At 37.8% G+C, this 26,725-nt stretch overlaps 1 protein-coding gene across 4 annotated transcripts; it reads right to left on the reverse strand.

The window, feature by feature from the left end:
• Nucleotides 1-25,317, reverse strand: LOC133318148 (probable sodium/metabolite cotransporter BASS4, chloroplastic). Of its 4 annotated transcripts, none has more exons than XR_009752432.1 (15): nucleotides 25,035-25,317; nucleotides 24,623-24,710; nucleotides 24,382-24,489; nucleotides 24,205-24,272; nucleotides 23,560-23,638; nucleotides 18,776-18,834; nucleotides 18,566-18,634; nucleotides 14,868-14,981; nucleotides 14,144-14,165; nucleotides 6,261-6,328; nucleotides 2,186-2,271; nucleotides 1,394-1,523; nucleotides 1,140-1,241; nucleotides 828-1,070; nucleotides 1-47 (listed from the first exon to the last, which is right to left on the reverse strand). XR_009752432.1 is itself a non-coding variant. In XM_061520111.1 (14 exons), exons 1-14 carry the CDS (start codon nucleotides 25,227-25,229, stop codon nucleotides 999-1,001), a joined length of 1,260 nt encoding a protein of 419 aa, XP_061376095.1. In that variant the 5' UTR covers nucleotides 25,230-25,317; the 3' UTR covers nucleotides 274-998. The 4 variants fall into 4 exon arrangements, 2 of the variants coding, with proteins under 2 accessions (XP_061376096.1, XP_061376095.1); XR_009752431.1 differs by lacking the exon at nucleotides 1-47 and adding an exon at nucleotides 274-618; XM_061520111.1 differs by lacking the exon at nucleotides 1-47 and having other exon boundaries at nucleotides 274-1,070.
• Nucleotides 25,318-26,725: the final 1,408 nt, after the last annotated feature.

A 26,725-nucleotide genomic window follows, 5' to 3' on the forward strand; every position in this document is an offset into this window, starting at 1 on the left:
CTGCCTCGAACATGGTCATCTTCTTCGCTCTCCATACGTGCAGAAGCCTGAAGACAGTATTAATTATGTGGGGGATAAGAAATACACAAACTGTTGTATAAAGGAACCCTAATATTTGAGGGGAAATGAAGATAAAAGTCAAACTATACTACTTTGTGTTTTTAAACAAATGCAGGGCAAAATAATCACAATGTACTAAAATTTAATAATGTTATTTAAAGTTAATGGATATGTATGAATATTTTAAACGGTAGGGTTATTATTGATTAAAAAAAATAAGAACATTTTTTACTCTAAGGGAACGTTAAGGTCCCAACTTTATTTACACAAAACACCCTTAAATGCGCAAAAGTAATTGCTAAGACTGGACTTGCTAGTGCCATTCATAATCCATAATTCACACACAGATACACAAAGACAGCTGAGAATAAAATAAGGACACCCCTGAATACAAACAACAGTAGAATCCACTGCATCACACTCTATAGCCGCGGAACATCAAAAGTCAAAATATGTCAACAACCAACTTGCTCCAACCACAAGAGGAACTGCATACTTTCATGCCAGGGTGTTAGCACAGCGAGGTAAAGAGATCCTCCATAAGTGAATATGAAATGCCTATCATTTCCATTGCACAAATAGAACTACTTAATCTAAAGAAAGAATATGAACGTATAATAGAATATAAATAACAAATTTCACAACCGGTCTCCCCCTCACCACCAACACACACACACAACAAAATATAACCATAGTCACCATACAACAAGTAAAGATCTGAAACTGCATGCTGGGGCAAACTGCTAAACTGAACAATGTACTCTTACCATAATATATTTCGGTATATTTCAGCAACTCATAAGGGAGAAATGAAACTCCAAGCAGATTTTAAACATCCTTTGTCTCAACATTTCCAATAATGCAGCTTGTTATGCTTCACAATATGCCAACACATGGATCCACAGACAACCATGGATGATGACCAGCATTTCCTCCACTTAAGCCGCCTTGGCATTATTGGTATCATCTTTGGGACGCATGAAGTTAACGAGAATAGAGTCCACAATAATCTACAGAGAGTTTTGGGTTAGCATGAGGATGAAACATTAGAAACAACTGGTCGGACAAAAATCAATAACCTGGATTAGATGTGCTGCAACACAAGGAAGAACCAGTAAACCAGATTCTCCAAATGCACCATGAAGTGGCTGTATCACAGCTACCATTACAGGTAATGTTTTCTGAAAGATATGAAAAAGTGTTTGGGGAGAAGATCAAAAGGAGGATATCAATTTTGACTATAGATTTGTGAGAAAGTGCTTCTTATCTCAAAAATTAATACTCATTTCATAGGTGATCTGAGAAATTTAAAGATAACTGATTGAGGTTAAACCTGGCTTGCAACAAGTATAAGTGCATTGGCATTTTCATCACGGGAAAAAATTGATTTTCTACCACCAGTGATAACTGAAAGGCTCCGGACAGCAATGCTATTGAATGCTAATAAAGTCAGATGAAGAAGTCTGCAAAGCATCATGAAGGTCAGTTTTAGATACCATCACTCCATCAATGCTAGAAGTCCTTTACAGCTGTGAAATAATAGTGACTAATCCCATTAAATTGCACACTGGTGCCCCCTTTGGACAATTGCTCATACAAAGAAAGTAACAAAAGATCTGCGTATATTAAACAAAACTTTATGCGGGCAGAAGACTATGTATGTATGTACTACATATTTTGTGATTTCAGTATTACATCAATGCTGTTTTTTTTTTTTTTTTGATAACAATCATCAATGCTGTTTAAAACTAATGACACGATCACAAAAATTTCAAATAACAAAAATTCCCATTTTCCAATTTAAATGAATTTGATGCCATCCATGAAGTACCGACATAAAAACAGAACCAAACATATTTGGGCAATAAGAACACAGTATCATATGTAAAAAGTAACAGTACCTACCCAGTGGCACATACCATCAAATATTTACAAATCATTGTTGTTGGAACTCATTTTGGTTAACAATTCATTGTTAAATGAAATGCATAATAATTGTTAAAAAATTTACGATAAAAATATTGCAAAACAAACATATAGTAAAAGTGAAAACTACTGATAACATGTTTCCCGTCGTGGCATGATGCAACCAAAATGAAAACTAATTCAAGTGTACAGAACATACGTTCCCAGTCCAATAGCTACAAGAAAAACTGTGGGCTTCACCATTAACAGCAGGGACCTTGACTTGCTCACTTGTGTCCAAGGTACCTGCATGACAATATTTGATTAGACCATAATTTGCCTGTGCTTGATGATAACATAAGAATCAGATATAATAACTCAAACAAGAGCAGAAAATTAATTCCGGAAAATGTTTTGTTACGTTGGATAAATGCCCATATATGCATAGCATTCGTGGATCATATTAAAATTCAGCATTTATTGAACAAAGACAAGCATATGCATATGGATAAAGAATTGGAAATATTTTTGTTTTGAATGAAGGGGCTCACTTAGTGGTATTGGTTTTCACAAACTTAAGAATATATACTTTATGATTGGTTAGCATTATGATTTTTCTAGCCCATGGATATAAAAAAGAGCCTAGGATTTAAGGATTCAATGGCAAGCCTAAAGCAAAGTTTTTCCCTGCAACACAATCTTATTCTCAGAGAAAAGAGAAGGGGATGAGGTGACAAGAGAGAGATTTATAAGTCATATATAAAAACTCAAGTTGTCAATAATACAAATCTAACTTAATCTCTTAGAAATACAATATAAATATAACCATCAATGAAGGTGACAAAATGAGGAAAATCAGCAGGAGAGAGAGAGAGGAAAAAAGTACCAATTTCTAGCTACATGGTTGGAGGCACTAGATCGCTTTTCTTCTCCTTGAAGAGGATTAGACTGAGTGATGTTAACAGTTCTATCAGGAAAACCATGAAAAGAGTAACAAGTCTGACATGGCCTAGTTGTTTATAATATATAAAATGAAGATTGCTACCACAGTCACTACGACCACCGCAAGTTCCACTCCCTCCATGTGCACCACGAGATCCCGAGATACTTACAATGACTGATGCGTTAATGGTGTTGGAACGTGAGTCTGTAATTGTAGTAGTAGGCAAGGTTGTCAAACTCGAGAGTCTATGCAAACTTGGAAGGGTGAACCAAAATCGTAAATCGCAGAATCGTAACACGGATCGTAGAATCGTAACACAGGATACAAATTATATTTATATATATTTATATGCATATAAAGTAACATAATAAGTAAATATAATAAAGTAATATATTTATTAATATACACATAATATTAAATTTAACTTTCATGTATTATAAGTGTAAAAATATTTTACATTCACATTTCAAATTTGATATAATTATTAATACAATTAAATAAAGTAATAAAATATTATTATTTTCAGCATTTTTCTCTCAAATTTAAATATTAAAAGCTTTGGGCCTTCATTCAAAATAACTACTAAAATTATTTGAAAGGGTTGGATAGAACCCATTGCTCTTTTTTGGACTTGGACTTGGCCCATGAGCTGAATTAATTGACCTAGCTTTTTTTGTAATACCTAATCTGCCCATCTTTTCTCTTTTCTCCTTTCACGCCGCTGAAGCTGATTTCTAGTGCCTGCGTCGTCTTCTACAACTTAACCAGGAGGAAGCACCGCAACACAATGGTTTTTGAGAACCACAGCTTCACAGAAGCTCGCATTTCCACATAACCTCCACTTACCGGAGCCAGAGAAGGCAGTGGAGCAGGAGTCGGAGAAGACATCGTCTCTCAATGAGCAAGAACGATGGCGGCTGAACCAGGTATTTAGGGTTTTTTGTGTTAAAAAAAATCCTAAATACGATGGGTTTCTGGTCAAATTTTCGGATCCATGGGTTTTTCTCCATTTCCTTGAAATCGTTAAACTCGTAAGAGTTTACGAGTTTGCCAAAAAACACAGCGTTTCTACCGATTGAGTGTCAAAAGCGAGTTTGCAGTGAAACGGGAATGGTGAGGCTGACCAAAAGCATAAACTCGTCCGAGTTTGCGAGTTTACTCGCGAGTTTGACAACCATGGTAATAGGAACTCTCAAGAGGCAAGAGAAAATTGAATACATGATGGGTACTTCTTGACTAGTCAAAAATTAATCTCAAACATGAGCAAAGTCAAAGTGCAAGGCACACAAAACCAGCACCACACACAATTTATCTAATTTGTTTAGTAAGCCTTGATGACTATCCATTATGTAAAAACATCTTCAAGTACTCCACTACAGCCTACACTTGAACAATAAAACTAGTCATGACATGATTTGGCTGTCGAAGGGAAGCCAATTGATGGGCTGAATCATATAAGCATTGAATGTCATTGGAAATAAACTGCGAGCCTTGTTCCAAAATGTGACACATGACTTTAAAGGTAGTGGAATTGAATTAATTAAAATATTAGGTTCTACATATTGCCATAACAAAGCACATAATTGATAACCAAACCTCTCCCATTGACTCCTATCACAAATAACAGAAGCAGACTTTTCAAAATGGTTAGGGAGACCCTAACCAAGAAACCACAATTCAATGGAGGATGACCAAGCCAGATAATTCTTACCATTTAACTTTTCAAAGGTGACTGTGGGAGTACCAAAGAAGGCATTAGAAACTGGAACATTACTGGTGGAATTGGTGACTCTAGATGATCGAGGAGTCTTGGGATTAGGAGAATCACTTGCACTCGAGGCCATAGCTGTTTAAAGAGATTGTTGACAGCAATAACAAAGAGTGAAAAGTACCAAAAAATAAATAAACCAAGTAAACAATCAAGGAAGCTAATTTGCGACAATCAGGTTGTGTTGCTCATATCCTCTAATCCTAACTTTTTTGGAAGAATAAACACACTAAAATTGACTATCACTTTGTCCGAAAAGAGATTCAGTCTGGGGATCAACTTGGAAATATTTTCATCAAGGCTTTTAGAGGCTCCCGGGTCAACCGTATTTGTAACAAGTTTCACACGCAAGATATCAACGCACCAATTTGAATGGGAGTGTTAGAATATATGAATAGGATATTTATGTATTTGTGCAATACCAAGCAAATATGGTAAGGCCAAAACCCATGTAATTCATTGTTATAAATAAAACTTTTGTTTGGTATGAATAGACACACAATTCCATAATTTTAAGCTATTTAATTGTGGAATTTCTTAGTAAAGGTAGGTAGGCATATGCTTTGTTTACACTTCAAGCCCAATAAACTCTTATGTGAGGGGACGTCTTTGATATAATATAAAAATTATTCATTTGTCTTCGCCTAACAAGATAAGTTTTTTGGTGAATTGGTTGCAAGACATAATCAAATTGGTTATAATAAGAAAAGCAGAATAAAATACAAAATTTTACCCATCCTGAAGATTGTTGATCCCTAGTTACATGGTTATCAAAGATGACAAGAATACATGGAGAGAAGAGCATGCATCACAACAAATGTAAACATATTGTTAAAGGCTCACAATCAACAAAACTCTGTTGAAACGTCCTTGTCTTTAAACAATATTTAGGTATAACATTATGCGATAATAAGATTTTTAAGGTAAAGCGAAGCCAGGAACACTACTTCTTGACCAGAAATTGAAGGTTAATTTTTTTTTTCTTTCACACTTGAACTAAAAAATTTATGAATCAAGTGAAGCCAGGAACAATAATTCCTTGACCTCCAACTAATGTTTATCGTTATTATTATTTTGGACTGCTCACTTTTGAACAAGGATTTCGTGAATCATTTTCAACAGATGGAATGTGCCATTGGTGCAACAATATAATCAATTAAAAGAAACTGCAAAATGTGTCTCAACCATTTCTTGTAACTTAAGATTCTGAAAAAAAAAAAAAAAAATAAAAAGAGTAAAACCCCTTTTGAGTCCCTAAAAAAAAAACACGGTCTCCACTTTAGTCCCTTACAAAAAAAATTAGTCCCAAGGTCCCTAAGAAATTCAAAGTGGACCTATTTAGTTGATATCATGGTCCCTCGCAAATTTAAAAAACCCACATTAATCCCTCAAAAGGACTAAAATGGATCCACTTTGAATTTTATAGGGACCAGGCGACTAATTTTTTTTTTCTAAAAAACTAAAATGAGAACCGTGTTTTTTGTTAGGAACCCAAAGGGGTCAACAACAACAAAAAATTACGCAAATCTTCCCGCCAACTTGGGCAAAGGAAATAAGGAAACACTGCAAAGGGATTGGTCTTACTAGGCTAAGGAGTAGTGCACTGATCCATGAGAAAAGCTTACGGTTTCTGTCAACAAAGTCAGCGACACCTGTAATGCAGATTTGATGAAAACAAATAATTTCTAGATAAAAAATTATATTATTGCAGAGAAAAAAGAGAGGAGAAAGTACGCCAACAGAGATCCTCAAATAAAAAACAAATAAATTAGAGCCCTTCTATACCTCTACCTATCTAAGCAAATAAAATTACGGAAAATACCCATCATTGAATACCAAAGAAAAGACAGACAATAAAGGTTTACCCATAACAAGGGTGTTGAAATTATATTTAGATAGGGAAGAAAGAAAAGAAAAAATAAAGACTGAATGATAAGACTTGAAATTGAGAAACTGTGTAAATATTGTGACCACACAAAGATTATATTTATATCAATAATTATATGGGCTTGAGCCCTATTTACATGATGTGGACTAATAACACAAAACCTATGTATATATATTCTAATACTCTCCTTCAAGCAGGTGCATATATATCAAAGGCACCAATCTCGTCACATATAGTTGACTCGGTGATCTCTAAGAGCCTTGGTGAAGATGTACGCAAATTGATCATAAGAGTTGATATAAGTTTTTTGGATATCCCCAAATTGAATTTTCTCTCGGACAAACTGACAATCAATCTCAATGTGCTAGGTTCTTTCATGAAATACTGGATTTGAAGATATGTGCAATGCTACCTGATTGTCACAAATTAACTTCATTGGTTGAAACTCACAAATATTCAATTCCTTTATCCAATTCTTCAACCAGATAAACACACAAGTAGTAGTTCTTATTACACGATACTCAGCTTTTGCACTTGATTTGGACACAATTGTCTGCTTTTTACTCTTCCATGAAATTAAGTTACCGCCAAAGGGAACACAATAACTTGTAGTAGAGTGTTTATTCAAGGGAGAACATCAGTGTCATCGCGAATCTCTACATACCCCATACTTTTATATAAAAGTCCTTTGTCAGGCACTCTTTTGAGTATCTATCGAATGGGAGAATCACACAGGGAACAAAGAAATTGGCTTAGTACACTATAAAAGAAATATCTGGTCTTGTTATAGTAAGATAGTTTAACTTCCCAATAAACCTCCAGTAATGACTAGGGTTTGTAAATGGCTCCCCAGTTTGGAAATAACTTGACATTGGGATCCATCAGTGTATCAATAGGTTTACGTTCTAACATGCCGGTTTTCTCCAAAATATCCAAGGCGTACTTTCATAGTGAGAAGGAGATACCATGTCTAGATTGCACAATCTCCATACCTAAGAAATAGTGTAGCTTGTCAAGATCTTTAATCTGAAAATGACTGAACAAGAGTTGTTTAATTGTTCAATTCCAACTGGATCATTGATAGTGATAACAATGTCATCCACATAAACAAGAAGGTAGATGCACTGTAAAAAAGAATTATGTTGATAGAAGATGAAGTAATCAGATTCACTACGGCGTAAATCAAATGCCTAAACACCTTAACAAAAGCGGCTAAACCAAGCCTGAGGTTATTGTTTCAAACCATACAATGATTTGTAGAGTTTGCACACCAATGTAGGCTTCTATGTAAATCTCCTCCCGCAAATCACCATATAAAAAAGTATTTTTAATGCCTAGTTGGTGTAAGGGCCCATGACAAATAGCAGCCAAGGAAAGGAATAGTCAAACAGATGCTATTTTAGCGACAAGAGAGAAAGTGTACCCATAATCCTCACCAAAGATCTAAGTATATATTTTTGCGAACAAACGAGCCTTAAGACCATCAACACTACCATTAGAATTGGCCTTATTAGTGAATACCCAGCGATAACCAACCATGGATATGCTTGCAAGTGCAGGAACAAGGTCTCATATGCCATTAGAGTGCAATGCAGACATCTCATCAAACATTGCTTGACGCCATCCTAATGTGATAGTGCTTCACATGTGATTTAAGGGATGGATACAAAGGAAAGACTAGATACAAAGGTAAAATCTTATACAAAAATCCGATCATAACTCATAAAAGCATAAGGTGGGTGAGGTCACGAGTGGCACGGTTACCTACGAAGAGCAATGGACAGACTCTCTAATGCAAGAGCAGAGACAGAAGGAACAACATGTGAAGGTATGTGAGTCACCGAGAGCATCTTCTAAGATAGGGCTAACACTAGTGGGGGGTCAAGAGCATTGCTAATAATTGAATCTGAAATATATTGTATATTCAAGTGTGTGTAATTTGTACAAGGAGGCTCTCTATTTATAGAGACTACAAAACCTAATGGGATGACCTAATGGGCCAAGCCCACAATCTGGAATATTCTAGACTATTCTAATAATAATAAATTAATATTATTTCTAACACTCCCCCTCAAGCTGGTGCGTATATATCAAAAGCTCCCAGCTTGTTACAAATATGATCTATTCGGGGACCTCTAAGAGCTTTAGTGAATACATCCGCAAGTTGATCATTGGAATTGACAAATGCTGTCTCGATCTCCCTTGACTGGATCTTTTCTCTAACAAAATGACAGTCAATTTCTATATGCTTGGTCCTCTCATGAAAGACTGGGTTAGAGGATATATGCAAAGCGGCTTGGTTGTCACAAATGAGCTTCATAGGCCTTTGTTCACAGAGATGGAGTTCCTTAAGCAGTTGTCTCAGCCAGATGAGCTCACAGGTTGCATTTGCCATTGCCCGATATTCTGCCTCCGCACTGGATCTGGCAACCACAGTTTGCTTCTTACTCTTCCAAGAGATCAAATTTCCTCCTAAGAGGACACAATACCCTGAGGTGGATCGTCTATCTGAAGGAGAACCTGCCCAGTCAGCATCTGAATAACTAGAGATCTCTGAACTCCCTTTATTTGTATATAATAAACCTCTTCCTGGCGCCTTTTTAATATATCGGAGAATTCCAATAACTGCATCCCAATGGGAGTCACAGGGAGAATCAAGAAATTGACTTGCAACACTCACTGCGAAGGAGATATCTGGCCTTGTCACAGTAAGATAATTCAATTTTCCAACTAGTCGGCGGTACCGACTAGGATCTGGCAGTGGCTCCCCCTGTCCTGGTAATAACTTAACATTGGGGTCCATAGGTGTATCAATGGGTTTACAGCCTAACATGCCCGTCTCATCTAGGATATCCAGTGCATACTTCCTCTGACAGATGGAAATGCCCCGCCTAGACTGTGCAACTTCGATCCCCAAGAAATATCGAAGTCTGCCAAGATCTTTGGTCTGAAATTGATTGAATAAATGCTCTTTCAATTGATCAATCCCGGTCTGATCACTGCCTGTAATGATAATGTCATCAACATAGACCAGAAGATAAACGCACTGGCCAGAAGAGCTATGCCGGTAAAAGACAGAATGATCGGCTTTGCTTCTGATTAAGCCAAAGGATTCAACAACTGAACTAAAGCGGCTAAACCAGGCCCGAGGAGATTGCTTCAGGCCATATAAAGATTTCCGAAGTTTACATATCATTCCAGAACTCTCCCCCTGAGCAACAAAATAGTGCACATGCGAGAGAGCATCAGCCACTACATTCTCACGACCTGGCTGATATTGCACCTCAAAATCAAATCCCAACAATTTGGATGTCCATTTTTGTTGGTCCTCCCCCAAAACTCTTTGATCCATCAAGTACTTCAGGCTTTTTTGGTCGGTTTTGACAACAAAATGCCTACCCATGAGGTAATGTCTCCATTTCTGCATAGCAAATACCAGCGCCATTAATTCCTTTTTGTAAACTGACTTCCCTTGGGAACATGGTGAAAATCCCTGACTGATGAAAGCCAAAGGCTGACGACCATCTTGCATTAACACAGCCTTAATCCCTTTGCCTGATGCATCGGTCACCACATTAAATTGTTTGCTGAAGTCAGGAAGGGATAAAATCTTTCTTCAAAAGCAGCCTGGGCCTCATCATTCCAGTGAAAAGAATCTTTCTTCAACAAATCCGTAAGTGGTGTGGTCAGCATCCCAAAGCCTTTGACAAACTTTCTATAGTATCCCATCAGTCCTACAAACCCTCTCAACCCTTTCACGTTCTTAGGAGTTGGCTATTCGCGCATTGCGGCTGCTTTGGCCGGATCTGCAGCTACTTCCCCACGGCTGATTACGTGCCCCAAATAATCAATGTGTCTGTTCGAAAGAGCACTTCGTTCGAATAGCAAATAGTTATTGTTCCCTCAACGTTTCCAAAACCATTCGTAAGTGCTGCAAATGATCAACTTTGGTCTTACTATACAACAGTAAATCATCAAAGAAGACCAAGGCCAACTTCTGAAGAAACGGCCGGAGGACTTCGTTCATTAAAGCTTTAAAAGTTGAGGGCACGTTTGTCAACCCAAAGGGCATTACTAAATACTCGTAATGTCGTAGTTGTCTTCTCTATGTCATCCTCCTTCATACGAATTTGGTGGAACCCGGATTTTAAGTCCAGCTTCGAGAAGACGCAAGACTCTCCAATCTCATCGATCAACTCGTCAATAATGGGCATCAGGAACTTATCTGGTACTATCATTTTGTTTAGCTTTCGATAATCAACACATACCCTCTACCTATTCTTTCTTCTTGACCAAAATCACGAAACTCGAGTAAGGGCTCACACTTGGTTTAATAAAACCAGAATTCAACAATTCAAGAATATTCATCTCTATTTCCTCTTTCTGATAAAAAGGATACATGTATGGCCTGATATTTGGGACCTCACTGCCAGGTTTAAGAACAATAGCATGATCATGACTCCTTTTAGGTGCCAGTCCCGTTGGAGTGGCGAAGACATCAACGTACTCTTCCAATAGCAAATTCAACTCAGCCCAGTCCACTTGCCCCTTATTTTCGTGGCCGCTCTCAATCTTTGGTTGCACAAAATCCCTTCTCCTTCCCCCTTAATAGCCTTCACTGTGGATTTGAGAGAGGTTGTGCTTCTAGACAACTCAAGTTCAGCCCTGAATCTCACCTCCCTCCCTTCATGTTTAAAGCAAAAAATTAGTTCACGAACCCCATTGCACTTTAGTCTCTCTCCACTTCCTATTTCGACCTTGTACGTTGGTGTGGCATCTGTCTCTAGCTGAAACTCTTCAACCAATTCCGTCTTGAAGAAGTTATGGGTCGCGCCACTATCAATCAGAACTATGACTCGCTTCCCCTATACTTCTCCCCACAGACGCATCGTTTTGCTCGTTGTCAGCCCCATCAAGCTGTGCGAAGACAGTTGCAGCGTCTCCTCGCCTTAGATCACGACCTCCCCACCAGTTCCGTTTCCCTGCATGTCTTCTTCCTCTCCTTCGTCGTCTATCGCCAGAAGATTCAGGTGCTTCGCCGCACACCGATGGCCAGGGTTCCATCGCTTTTCGCAATGAAAACACAAACCCTTGCGCGACCTCTCTTGCAGCTCTGTCTGAGTTAAACGACGGTTGTCGCTGCAATTGTTGGTGCTGCCTTGACTCTTGGGTGGCTGCTGTGTGGCTGGGATTACAGTGCTAGGGTTAGGAGCAGTCTCCATTCGCGAAGCTTCCTGCGCTGGAGTAGATTGATTGGAGTTATTTTGAGCAAACCCAGTTCTGGAGTTAAGTTGGCCCATGTTTTGCTGGCCCATAAAACCCGTATTGGTTCTGATACGAGGTGAACGGGATGTAGGTGTTTGGGCCCCCTTCGAAAACCCTACAAATTTTGCCAACTCATTTCCCCTTACTCCCTCTGCAACCCATGCCCAATTCCTCCTCTTAATTCGTTGTGCCTTCCTCATCAGTACCGGCAACGAGTCTAAGGGTTGCATCAGAAGTTCCTCACGTACGCAGTTCGACAGCCCACTCAACCAGATTCCACGAAGAACTTCGTCGTCAACGTGCTCCAATGTCCCACTAATTCTCTCAAAATCTCTTCGATACTCTTGAACAATCCCGGATTGACGTAGGCTCAGCAATTCGTGCAAGGGATTCCCCTCCAGATCTGGTTGGAACCTGCTCAGCACCTCTATATGGAAAGACCCCCAGGTAGCTTGAATGGTGTTCCTCTCCCACCATTGGTACCAATGGAGGGCTTTTCCTTCCAGAACAACAATCACCGCCCTTAGTTTCTCCCTATCATTCAAACGATTCACCTCAAAGTACCTATTAACTCGATTCAGCCAGTCATATACATTATCCCCAGAAAATGTTGGAAGTTCAAGCCTCCTCCCAATATTCTCTCCTCTACGCACTCCATAATTTTCTTCGTCAGTTGATTCTGGAGATTCTCTCCTCCCTCATCCGTCTCGACCTCTGCTTGAACGACTTGGTGAACGTCGTTCATCTCTAAGTTCTTAGAGAGATCTAAGCACCTCCGCTAGTCCAACTTCAACTCGCTGGACTCCCTCCTCTATCCTACCTATCCTTGCCTCCATTGCTTCTACTCGGTTATCCATAGTCCTAGTAAGAACCATTCAGCGCTCCCAGAAAAGAGCTTTGATACCAATTGTAACACTCGTGAAATTTAAATTCCAAGAAGAGTATGTAAACTGTAAATGGGAATCTGTATTTTAATTTTATGTACTGTGAAATGTAGCTACACAGAATGTAAATTTCAAATACAAAGGATATTCTCATAATATAAACTATCTTCAGAGACAAACTAACGCTTAGAGACAATTTAACATTCACCAATTCAGTAATAACGAAAAATAAAGGATAATTTCAGAGGAGTCGGAGAGCTCCTGATCTCTCCCAAAAGCCCAGAATTTCCATTTGTCCAAACATGCCTCACTCCCTTCCTTCTCCTCTTCTTATTCTCTTTCTTCCAACCGTTTTTTGGTTCTGCTTCCATCCCCTGGTGGTGATTCAGCATTCAGTGCTTTGGTTCCGCTTCCCTCCCCTGGTGGTGATTCAGCATTCAGTGCCTTCTCTTCACTTGATGGTGACTCAGCAGTGGGCAGGTCAGAATTAACAACATTCTTTACCTTGCATATAGAGTGTAATTCTCTGAAACGCTTCCTACAATAAGCCAAGAACTTAGGTGGAGTTGTATCAGACACTAAACAAGATAGTTGAGGGACCATCTTCTCAAGAGCAGACGAGCTCGTTCATGTTGGGTTCACCAAAAAGGAAGAGAAACACTGCAAAAAGGCTAGGCCAAGCTGAATAATAGTTTGTGAAATGTTGAAAAAAGTTGGAAACTCTGGGAAACATCCCACAAACACCAAAACTATGGGACCCACAATCAAAAAATGCCCCGAGAAGACCAAGGTAGGGGTCGCAAATGGTAAAGCAACGGTGTTGGAAAGTCTTGGAACATGCCTAGGTCTATTTGCAGGTGTCGCAACTTGAGGCGGTGCATGCAGAGGAAGACGGCATAACTGTGGAATGCGGACATCCTAATGTTGTGCTCCTGATCTAAGGGTTGCGTAACTTTGTCCAAAAATTGATGGTGTGGCCGTGGGATAAAATTAGGCATTAGGTTTTTATTTGGTATAAAGCACAAAGCCTTTTTAACAGGGTTCCTCTAAAAGATGTGTCAAGGGATTGGCCAGCTTTGGTCCCTTGATTTTTTTTCTTTTCTTTGTTGCTTTACGTTCTTAAGGAGGATTCCTGCAAGAAAGACATATTTACATATTATGTTGACGAGTTTTTACTCTGACATAAATTAATGGTCACTTGTACGAGATGATTGCAAATGACATGAAAGCAAATAATTTAATAGAAATTACTTGCCCCATAGCTATTGGGTAGCGCTTCGCAACTAAGACTTCAAGGAAACTCTGCTTTACAATTTAATTCTCATTACCAGCTATTTTTTCATGTAAAAATGAAGATCACTCTTCTTTAATTTATCAGTCAAAACATGTGACAAACAAACTGCTTAAACAAGCATAGACAAAGGACACACCTTTAAAAGATTCACGTAGAACCTGCCCATTCAAAGAAATAAAGAACATTAGAACACTTACGACAAACTGAGTGTAACACAAAATTGTTAGTATTCAGCTCAAAAGACCAAATTCAACTGTCAGGCACAAACAAATGCATACAGCCACTAGGGTATAGATACTTCTCAAGAAATCAAATGATGCAGCGAAAATTAATTTGATCAATTGGTGAAAGTAGGAAATACCGAAATACCAAAAACTGAATCTGCAATTCAGAAGAAGAAAAAAATGATCAACATGGGCTATTTGAGTCATTTTGATAAAGATGGCCAGTAAATTTGCTCAGTATTCGAGTCATGGGACAATTTCAAATTAGAAACCAATACAATTGAACAGTCACGACCAATCCCCTACTATAAGTAATAAGACACGTATCTACAGGGAATATTTAGGTCATTTTAGGAGGATTGCACAATGAAAACACATAATAACTAAAAGTAGTAATCCAGATCACAAAAAAGTTAATTTCATTATAAAATATTGTGTAGTCAAATCCACGTGACAGTTGCAAAAATACCATTACAGCTTTAGAAAGGGAAACAACCCCATAAACATAAAGAAACCCGGCAGTAAGCCCATGGAGAGAAGATATATTTTTACAGTCCGAAACCACATCATTTTGGAAATATTCAAACAATAATAATCTTTTGCATCAAAGATATGTGAAGGAGAAAAGTCAATTACCTTTCCCAAAATAAGGGGGATTAGTATTGTCTGGACAAGACTTTTAAATATCTGCTTGGTAGGTAAAGTCACTCCAACTCCATCAGCTATAAATTTTGTGATGGAAAGTGGAACCTAAAAGAACACGAAATATTATCATAAAATCTAACAACAAAATAAAAAATTAGATTAGATGAATAAAACATATAGAGGCTAAAAAATTGCATTTTGTTTGTTTAAAATGATCGGAAAAAAAGGCAGGAGGAATAAAAACTCAATCAAACGTTTAAATTATAGGGCCTTGATGGTGAAGGATAGATGAGATCAAATATTATTAATGTGAAGATATGAGATGTGATATCTGAGATTCATAAAAAACACTAATATAATCCCTTATTTATACAAAATGTTATAGGAAATCATGAGAACAATACGAATAACGTTAGTAATTGTAGTAACTACGAAAATATTATCTTACTAATTATGTAAATAGGGTAGTCAAAATCATATAATTATGGTAATTAGTATAGTAGTGATTTATGTATTTATTCTATATAATATCATTCTCTGGCTATATAATCCAGACCCCATTGTGTAATTGAGACACATGGATTTCATCAAATATCTCTTTTTTTCTCGTAACTCAACATGTTATCTAGAGCCTAATGAAAGGCAACCTTAGTCCCTAGTTCATGCTTACCAAGTGGACCCACTATCCATCAGCGACAGATTTTTTCCCAAAAGTCATGTTGTCACTCCGGTTTTCAGTCCCCTATATCATGTCATCATTTTAACAATCACAGCATTTATCGGCCACCGTCTTCTACCTCTTTCACAACCACTTGTCCACTTTTCCGGCCGATGACCAAGAAATTTAGTTTATCTCCTTTAGTTTCACAGAGCCATGCTAGTCTCACGGCCATACTCCACTACCTTGTGTGCTAGCAGCATGTGGAGGTCCATTTTTGGCTCACAGCATCCATTAAGCTTCGTTGTCCACGTCTATCCCTGTTATGTCATCATTCCAACAGCCATCACAGCATCTTTCAGCCATCTCTTCTACCTCATTGGGAATCGGTCCACCATTTTTATAGCCAGTGACCAAGAAATTTAGTTCATCTCCTTGAGACTAGCAGATCCATGCTAGTCCCAAGGCCAAACTCCATTGCCTCGTGTAGCAGCACGTGGAGGACCATTTTTGGCTCGCAACATCCTTTAATCTTCGTCCTCCAGGTCTACTCTCGGATCTATCCTGATTTGTGCTCGTCGTCCCCTTCGGAGTCCATTTGGAGTGCTCCTGTCTCTATCCCACACTATTCAGTGTATGTCCTCCTTAATCAACAAGGCATCTAGAGCTTAACAATAGGCAACCCTAGACCCTAGTTTGTGCTTACATGGTGGAACCATTGCCCAGCATCGGTAAATTTTATTCTAAAAATCATATCACTCTAGTTTCCGGTCTCCCCTCTCTTGTCATCATTCTGGCAGACATCACAACATCTTCCAAATGTCAGCCGACCACCTTTTAGGGAGAGACTAGCAATCTAGTTTGTGTCCTTCAATTTGGCAAACCTACACTACTCTCACAGCCTAACTACATTGCACGTGCAATCTCTCTTGCACGCATTTTCTACCCAAGATTCCAGTCTATTATGCGTGGCAGAAAGTTTGTACTTGAATCTATCTCGATCTATGCTCATCGTCTCCTTCTAGGTCTATTTAGAGAAATCCCGTCTCCATCCCATATTGTTCATTGGGTGTTCAGCATGCCCACGCTCTTTTCTCACTAGATCAAGTCCCATTCAACCTTCTCCTCCACTGCCTCGTGTGACCCAAGGCTAGATCCGGTTTTAAGGATTTTTTAAAGCCTCAAGCTTCTGTTTTCAATGAATGTGTTAGCGTTCCTCTCTCGACAGACAAGTTGGATGGTACTAACTGTTACACTTAGGCTTCTTACATTAAACTTTGGCTTAGTAGGCAAGACTACCTAGATCACCTCATGACCAAGCCTAACTATGTGTCTGCTATTGAGCATCTTACAGAAGGTTGATGCCAAATTTTGCAACATTAAAAAATTCATTATTCATCAATCTCTGAAGCAAACCTTTCGGGCTCACATCACTTGCGGGTTTTGTTTGGCAATAGGCTAAGGTCCTTTATACCAATGATAATCGGTGTCTATATTGAGTTTGTCATAACCTTATGAGTATCATTATGGCCTCAAAGATTTGATGGCTCTATATATGTATATTTAGCGAAAATTGATGGAGATCTCCATGACTTAAATGAGCCTTCCCCTACCCACCCCGAAAGACACCTACAAAGGAAATTGAGCAACGAAGTATGTTTCTCAAACCGTTAGCCCTCTATAGTTTTCCTCCAAAGTATTTTGTCGATCATGATCAGATTTAGGGATCACCACTATCCCCACTCTAAATGTCGCTTGGTCTTTGCTATAGATCCCATCCAAACATCCCATGAAACCAAACTTGCGTCCTCCATTTGATTCCTCTACACTTGTGTCCAAGAGTTCTAGTTGTGGCCATAAGTCCAACAAAACATGTCCTCAGTGAACCCATTGCCATCAGTTTGGCCATTCCGTTGACAAGCATTAGGGATTTTCATGGCCACCTTTCTCGCATTGCCAACCTTGTCCAGGACTCTTCAAACGGCCATCGTATATCTGCTGACTTTCTGAAATGGTTTGAGGCACACCAAGCCTCAGGTTCCACTGCCTTTTTTGTGCACAAAGGTAATTCTTTTGCTGGTCTTTCTTAGTTGCAATCCCTTGGACCTTGGGATCTTGAGTATGGTGTCATTAATCATATCTTTAGTAATAAGTCATTGTTCTCCTCCCTCTCCACTTTTAGTTACTTGTCAACCCTCACCTTGGCTAAATATAGTCCCACGAGTTTGGCACCAACCATCCCTTTCCGTTAATAATATGCTTAATGTCCTTGATACATGGAGTAATCACAAGGCTATGTAATTCAAGGACATCAGAATAGAGTATGCTGAAAATATATTAAAGAAGTTTCACCAGGCAAAATGTAAACTAGCACCAACTCCCATGGTCCTAATGAGAAACTTCTGAAGGAAGATAGCAAAGAGAAGGAAGAGCTCAAATTTCATTTTAAGAGAAGGTTGAAGAAGAGATCGAGCTAAAGTGTTGTAAATCCAACGGTCAAGTTGCAAAAATTCTTTATGAAGCCTTTTTTTCCCAAGACAATTCTTTCACTTACGAGACAAACTTGGAGTTCTAGAATTTCAGAATCAGGAGGTAGTATTTGAAATTAATTCTGAAATTTCTAGAGTTATGTTTCAATTCCATAAATGCAAACACTAGTTCGTAGAAATAAGGCACTATGTAAGTATGTATTTATAATTTAACTATGTTACAACATTGGGTTTTTTCTAAGAGTTCTATATTAGGAAGTGTTGTATGAGTTGCAAGGTATGACCCAAAAGCTAATAACAAATTTCCTTTCATCTCCTTGATTCTAAGATCCTAGATCTACGTCTACCACACTTTAGTTTTTCGGCAAAATCCAATATTTTCTATCAAAATGTTCTATCTCTTTCCTTTCCATTCAGTCCCTAAAATTTCAACACAGCCATATATTTATTTCATTAAAAAAAAAAAAAAAAAACTTCAAAAAAAATGTAAAACCAAGAAAAAATTGAGGAAAATGTTAAATGCGCAACTCTTGATGGCTCACAATGAATATCCCTAACAAGTTCGATACTACAGTCATAGCAAGAGCTAGCGCTGAATTTCCCCCAGCAAGCTGCAAAAGCAAAATGGGAAAACTCAAACAAAATCTAACTCCATTACATATGACAAAAACAAGGTATATAAAATTTATAAGAATGGAAAGTCAAATAAATAAGAAGACATAAAGAAGAAATGAGAAGAACATAAACTTAACCTGGGTAAGTGCAACACCACTTGATAACGTAGTTGGCATACAGCTAAATATAGCCAGCCCTGTAGAAACCCAAAAATTTGTATCTCAATAGAAAGTTCAAGATTGTGAAAACCAACTGTGAATGATGGGTGCATAAATTACAGACTTTCAATTGTTGGAAATATACTGGGGAAGAGATATCGTTAAGTGTTGATCAATAAATAAAAACAAGATAGAGCTTTTTCATCATTTTGCAAAATATGTAATGGCACTATGGCAATGTGTTTTTAAAAGAAATAAACAAAAATGAAATGACAAAATTGGTCATTTTACAAGGCAAAACCTGCAGCATATTTTATATGACTTAACATATTATTTAGATATATAGCAACAGGGATTAGCTTTTGAACATTCTTGAATCCATCTTTTAGAATATCTCAAAGAATATGTAATGTTAAAATTTCGTAGATGATTACAGCAGGACATCATGTACACACTATAGAATCGATTAGAATTATGTATGTCAGGGATTGAATCATTGTAATTAATAGCCATACGAATATTACAAAGTTATGTGTGGTATGTTATAAACACACAAATTCACCAAATCAAATTTCCATGTAAAATTCAAGTTGATATTAGAGTTGTAAAATTCAAGTTGGTATTAGGGCAGGTTTCAACCCCGTCTCTCTCACTAAACCCTAAACCCATTGCGCTCATTGTCCAACGGAAAATATCTCCGAACCCGTTGTGTCCACTGTACAACAGTCCTTTCTCTAAATTGGCAAGCCAATCATGTTGTACCTCCTTCTAGCAACCTTCCACCTCATCATCAACTTTTCTGGCTACCGGAAAATCTTCCAACCAGGTCCTAAAATCCCAGAATCTAAAGCGCCTCGTCCAAGTTGTCCAAATCCTGGAGGCCATCATTTGTCCTTCCTACAGTGTTCCTCTTGTAGTTTTTTGACAATTTCCTATAAGTTATTCCTATGCGACAATGACTCTACCTTCTCAGAGACTATTTCTCCTAGTTCAGCCACCAAAACACCCGATGTGCTCACCAACACTAATATCCCATCCATCACAATGAAGAGATTGACCGGACCATCCACTTACAAATACTAGGCTACATTTAGTAAAAAATTGATTTGCAGGGCAAGGACAATCTGACCATCTTACCACAAAATTAGCAGGTGTCTGGGGCAATTGATCATCCTAACTAGAAGGAAATTCACAACTCTTGAGTGTTCTATGGCAATCCATCAACCCAGAAATTACTAATCTCTTTCAACCTTTTGAGACATGCTACAAGGTACAACTAGAAGCACAAAACTGCTACACCAATGACAAAATGATGAGCTGGCAAAAAATCTCAGAAGTAGCAAAATCATTGTCTCCCATTGTAATGGTTCACTAAAAAGGAAGAAATAGGCCGGATAAAAAAGGCTAGATACGCTAAATAATGATCTCAATACACACGAAAAGGTGCTGAGAAAAAAGTTGGAAAAAACCCCATAGACACTAAATGGTGGGACCAACTGTTAGAGAATAATATAAACCATTAAAAAGGCCGTCACTCAACACCTTCAGGTTTTGGGTTGAGATGGTTCTTTATATGGTATCAGAGCTTCAGTGACCACAAGGTCACGAGTTCATCCTCACCTCCCCTCACTTTCTAGTGTAATTAAATAAAAAGCACAAAAAGGTAAACCAAAAATTGGGCCTGTGCAATATCCACACTTCAAGACCAAAGGGCTCTTACGTGAAGGGGTGTGTTAGAGAATAATATAAACCATTAAAAAGGCCTTCACTCAACACCTTAAGATTTTAGGTTGAAATGGTTCTTTACACCAACGATTGGATAAAATCCCCAAGAGCACCAAGGGAGGGATCGTGCACAAATCTGTGAAGGAGCAACTTAGAAGTCCTTTGACGCACTCCCACATACTTGGATTTGGATAAGGTGGCATGTGTGGAGGCAAATATGATGAGCCTTCGACATATGGATGACCGAGATACGGCGCTTAGATTCGAGGTTTTGGGAGCTGATCAAAAAATGTTCCAGTTTCTGAAAGAGTTGAAGGCATGGCAGTGGGCTGCCAGAAGGAGGCACAGTCACAGCAAGACTCACTCGTCAATATTGAGGAGCGACGAGGCGATAAGGGTCGCTGTGAGGTGGATGCAACAAGACTAGGGTTTTGTTAGGAGAGATGTGTGGAGAATAGTATAAACCATTAAAAAACTCTTACCCACCAACTTAAGCTTTTAAGTGAAGGCCCATCAATGGTTTATATACTTCTCTAACACGCCCCCTTACACGAAAGCCCATTGGGCTTGAAGGGTGGACAATGCACAGGCCCACCTACTTATGCTAAGAAATTCCACAAGAGAAAGTGAAGGGCGGTGAGGATCGAACCCGGGACACGAGGCTCTGATACCATGTAAAGAACCAATGGTTTATATACTTCTCTAACACGCCCCCTTACACGAAAGCCCATTGGTTCTTTACATGGTATCAGAGCCTCGTGTCCCGGGTTCGATCCTCACCGCCCTTCACTTTCTCTTGTGGAATTTCTTAGCATAGGTAGGTGGGCCTATGCATTATCCACCCTTCATGCCGAGTAGGCTCTTGTGTGAGGGGCGTGTTAGAGATATATAAAAGCATTAATATAGCCTCACCCAATAGCTTAAGCTTTCGGGTTGATTTGGTTCTTTATAAGACAACCAAAACATGCTCTGAAACCAACTTCAATATCTGATTGAGCAGATTCTGTATGTCCCAAAACAGACCACGCATAGCTGTATATATATTGGTGTGGGAATTAATAATAATCATTTAGTTCCTCGTGTAAATAATCATAATTATTCTATTGTAAACATATGATTTCCTACTATAATCATCTATGATATTTTAATATATTACATTTCAGTTAAGATAATCTAACAATTCCGGCACATCCATTCTCTATGTCACTAGTTGTCTTTTTAATTCTAGTTGGCTTATTTGTTCTCTTCATTGTTCCATTACCTTCACTAAAAACTCTAGTCTTATGCAAGGATCTAAGTACGAGAAGCATGATTGGAGCCGGTCGTGAGTCGTGAGGACTTTACCATTTTGTTCTGCATAGTTCCCCAGTGGCAGGTATCATGACGAATTCTCCTAACCTTGTTCACAATCGTCTTGGACATCCCAATCTCTCCAAACTCTAGAAGATGTTTCCTCACTTGTCTAGTTTAGATTCTTTAGATTGTGAGTCTTGTAAAGCAAGCACAGTCTTCCTTTCCTTGTCGTGTCAATAAAAAACTAATGCTCCCTTCTCTCTTCATTTAGATATATAGGGTTCAAGTCGGGTCAATTCCAATTTGTAGTTTATATGTTTTGTAACCTTTTTTATGAATATTCTTTTTTTCACTTAGCTCTTTTTAATAAAAAACTATTTTGAGTTACTCTCAATTTATCAAAAGTTTTGTGTTAAAAATCGTACACTTTGGAACAATAATTTGTATTTTTTGTAGTAAAAATGAGCTAGAATGTTTGTTTTCTAACTTGTAGGAATTCATGACTCAATAGGGTACTTTGCATCAAAGTACTTATCCTCATACTTCACAACAAAATTGAGTGGTTGAACGCAAAACTCGGCACTTAATGGAGACACCTAGGACCCTATTCCTGCATATGTATATTTCTCTTCACTTTTGGAGGGATTGAGTTTGTATATCATGTTACCCTATAAACCGCAAGCCCCTTCTCTATGTTAGATGATAAACTTTCTCACAATATCATTTTCAAATGCCCTTGGGTATCCCCTGCCAACTTAGAAGACTTTTTCTCCCTCCATGATTGAGATTTATTAAGACTAATATGGGGTTGTGCCTTTTTCGCAAGAATGTGGTGCATTTGATTTCAACATGTGAGAATTTTCAGTCAAAGATATAGAATGACAAACAAGCTTATAAGAAGGACAACTGCACAACTATGTGCATGGGCATGTCTTCATAACCTACAGTCGGGCATTGCCCTACTATTCTTGTTAAAGTATAAAACCATTAATGTAGCCTCACCTAACAGCTTAAGTTTTTGCGTTGAATTGGTTATTTACATAGTATTAAAGACTCAGTATCACGGGTTTGATCCTCACCACCCCTCATTTAATTAACATTAAATTAACTCTTTTGGAGTTTCTTAGCATAGGTAAGTGGGCATGTGCATTATCCACCCTTCAAGCCCAAAGGGCTCTTGTGTGAGGAGACGTGTTAGAAAAGTATAAAACCATTAATTTAGCCTCACCTAACAGCTTAAATTTTTGGGTTGAATTGGTTCTTTATAATTATGTATTTTGTGCTCCATTTGTGGACACTGCATGGACCTACTATTAACTTGTGCAGAAATTGGATTTAATAATAAGAATGGGGCCAGCCATTGAACACATTGGTCAAAGAGGCACCATTTCAGAGATAAATAATTTAAAACTTTGACTATCAGCTTATTAGAGCAGAGACTGTATCAAACAAAAGGTGACATTTTCAACAATGCAGAACCGGTTGAGTTTCCAATTAATATTTAATGCAAGCAAAAATGAACTAGTTCTTCAACATAAAAAATCAAGTTTCTTAAAACTGGGCAGTTATTCTACAAGGTATTGCAATGCAGTCAAAATTTACATAGCAGTTATTCAATGTTTAAGGCTTTAAGCAATATACAAATGAGGGTACACAAGTTCAAAACAATTCAAAACTATGACAAAAGTGTCCACTAAATGGCTACTGATTTATGATTAAAGCAGAAAAAAATTAAATGGTCGAACCTGTAATAAATTCTTGGGGTTGGAGCTGAAATTGCAATATTACCTTGGAAAAGTATGGTGTAAAAAATAAAATAGATACCTGCATAAAGAACCAAATAACACGTTATACATTCAGACAAACATAAAAAACCTTCGGATTTTGCTTTTAAAACATGTACTTTGAGATAATTCATATTTGATAGAGCTCAATGGTGTCAACTGATCAATCTAGCTGAACCCACCTAGCAAGATAATGCTTGGTCGATGCTGTTGTATAGACAAAATGAGAGCAATTCAACCTTAGAGGCTTAGAAGTTTAAAATTTGTACATAAAAGTAAATGGCTCACAGCCACAATTATAAAGATATGAAATTCTTGTATTTCCTTGCTAGGAGACAGGATACAAGGTTGCTGACAGTGTTCAACAGGGGCAAAAAACTTATATCCTAATTTTTTTTCTTCGGCTACTTTAAGAAATTTTATGTTTACCCTAAAATCATAGAGATATATAAGTTTATCATAAATTTACAGTAACTTCCTGTAACATTCCAGATAAACAATGAGAAACCAAATCCAAGCCACCCAATCAAATCTAGGTTAAGAGAGTAAGAAAAAATAATAAAGCAACTGTAGTGAACCAGCAACCATAAAAATTCAAGTTCATACTAGCCCAAAGAGTCCAACAGGCCATGCTTCTATAGCTGCACCGATTTCTTCACTACGCAACATCAACCCTTTATGACAAACCAACCACCAAAAGGAAAAAACCAGAACACTTTGAGATAAGGGAATCATAAAATCAAAACAACAAATAGATGCAAAAGATTAGCCTCGAATACTAACCTGAGATAACAAAAATTCCAAAAGGACCAAGTTTTGACACATTATATTTATCCACAGCACAACCAAGACTAGGATATGCTAATCCTAACGCCACTGAAGTAACCAGAGCTACGCATTGCGTCAAAAACACATGAGAAAGGAAAAATCATTGTCCATTATAACATAATAAAATGATGTAAACCATTAATAAAATCACAAAAAAAGATACATAAAAAAATATAACAAAAGAACAAAGAGCTACCCAAAGGTAAAACGTTGCTCCCAGCAAATCTCAAAACGGGTTGCGCCCAACTAAATCCCTTTGTCTCTTTGCTTCCATTACCACCCATCTGAATTTCCAAAATGGAATTAATTTAAAAATAAAAATAAAAAATAAATGCATACAACACCAGAAAACTTCACTGTTTTATTCAGCAAGAATTACAATTCAGTAACTTTGGCCCAAAAAAATTCAATTTAGGGTCAATTTTGGTAATACATAAAATACTTCAATAAGAATTTTATATGAAAAATTATATAAAATCCTCAAATTTGTCACCACATTGAAACAAGAATTCAGATTAATTGTTCCTAAATTTGGGAACTCATGCAAGTTTTAAAACCCCCCATTTTTTTCCGTGCTTATATTCTTGGCAATGGAGAAGAGATAGAACCCGTTGGGATCGGTCACAGGCTCTAACGAGTGAGAGTTTTCGATGGCGAGCGACGCAAGCAGCGGAGCGAAAAGTCAGTGGTTTAACGGAGGAGGGAAGATGGAGGGATGCGAGAAAACGAGGATTCCGGCGACGGAAAGAGAAAGTGGTGGCGGGAAGCACCATGAGGACGAGTGAGTGGGTGGCCTCCGCCATGGGCTCCGTCGAATGCAGTGGCTGAACTCTCAAGACTTGTAAGGTAGAATGATAGTAAACGCTCGTTGAGACTGCCAAAGTGTAAAAAACAGAGAAAGTTAGGTGTGTGATGGCGGTAGGAACAACGTGCAATTTTATTTTTATTTTTCCCTCTAATCTCAAAATTATCTCATTTTGAGAATTTGGAGAATTAATAAAAAATATTTTAAAATTTTTATTTGTTTATTTGTTGAAGAAACATAAACTATTACGATCTAATTGCAAGATATGGATGGAACTTGAGTAATCCCACATTGATTATATGTGTGACTAATGTGGTGTTTATATGAACTTTGAGTTGTCCTGCCTCATGGGCTAGCTTTTAGAGTGAGGCTCTTTCAAGGTTTGTATCAATTACTATCTGAGCTTTCCACTATTTCTCATAGCTGCAATCGAGCGGCACGAGCAATCCGCCTGGGACTGCGGAGCGTGATGGAATGTTCCCACATTTGGTTATATGGGTGACTAATATGGGATTTATATGGACTTTAAGCTCTCCTACCTGGGTGAGGCTCCCCAAGGTTCGTATCATAAACTCTAAATTAATTTATCAATTATCGTAATATTGCAATTCTAACAAAATTTTAAATAAACTTTTTAGAAATCATTTAAGTAGTGTTCTGGACCTAGATATTAGGTCCTCATCATAACCATTTAACAAATAAATAAGGCTAATATCAGTGATGTATAGAAACATTTAAAGGAAAAAGTGTTTATTATTTTAAAAGATCTAATTTATGTCATTTTAAATAAAATTACATCATTTTGGTGTGTGTTTACATTCTCTTTCCCCCCACTTTCTTTTTTTTCCTGATTTTATAGAAAAGAAAAAATGTAAAAAAAAAATACCAAAAACACATCCTTTTTGCACGTTTGAACGCTTATTTGCGTGTTATAACGCTCTCTAACAAGGGACTTACATTTTTCGTCGGTGTAAGCGCGTTTTAACGCTCTTCAACTGGGCAACACATGCCCTCCCCTGTTTTCACCAATTTTTCTTTGGGGAATTACTTCCCACTCACCATGTGACCTACAAGACAACTTTAAATCATATAATATCTATCTATCTATCTTCACATAGCACATTATCTAATAGGTCATTAACCTTTCCGTCATTAATACCAAGTGGCATGGACATCCTCCATGCTCACCAATACTCAAAATAACAATATGAGACATATACAATTCCATATACCAAAATACAAACCAAGATTAAATGACTTAGAACAACATATGAACAACCATGGCATGGCAATTACAACCTCATGCAATTCAATGTTCATACCCTAAGTCCAAGATACAAAGTAAATTCTAGTATGTGCATCCTATGCCTTCCTCGCCAAAATACCAAGTAATCCATATACACATCATATATCCATCATAGCCTCTAAGCAGGCCTCTTCCCCAAAGCTCCAACCTGGTCAATAGTACCTGAAATGGTGCCCCAAACGTAGGGT

This window comes from Gastrolobium bilobum, unplaced genomic scaffold (assembly GCF_033153095.1).
Source record: "Gastrolobium bilobum isolate Gb01-03AN ecotype WA unplaced genomic scaffold, APGP_CSIRO_Gbil_v1 utg98832, whole genome shotgun sequence".
Taxonomy (NCBI): Eukaryota; Viridiplantae; Streptophyta; class Magnoliopsida; order Fabales; family Fabaceae; genus Gastrolobium; species Gastrolobium bilobum.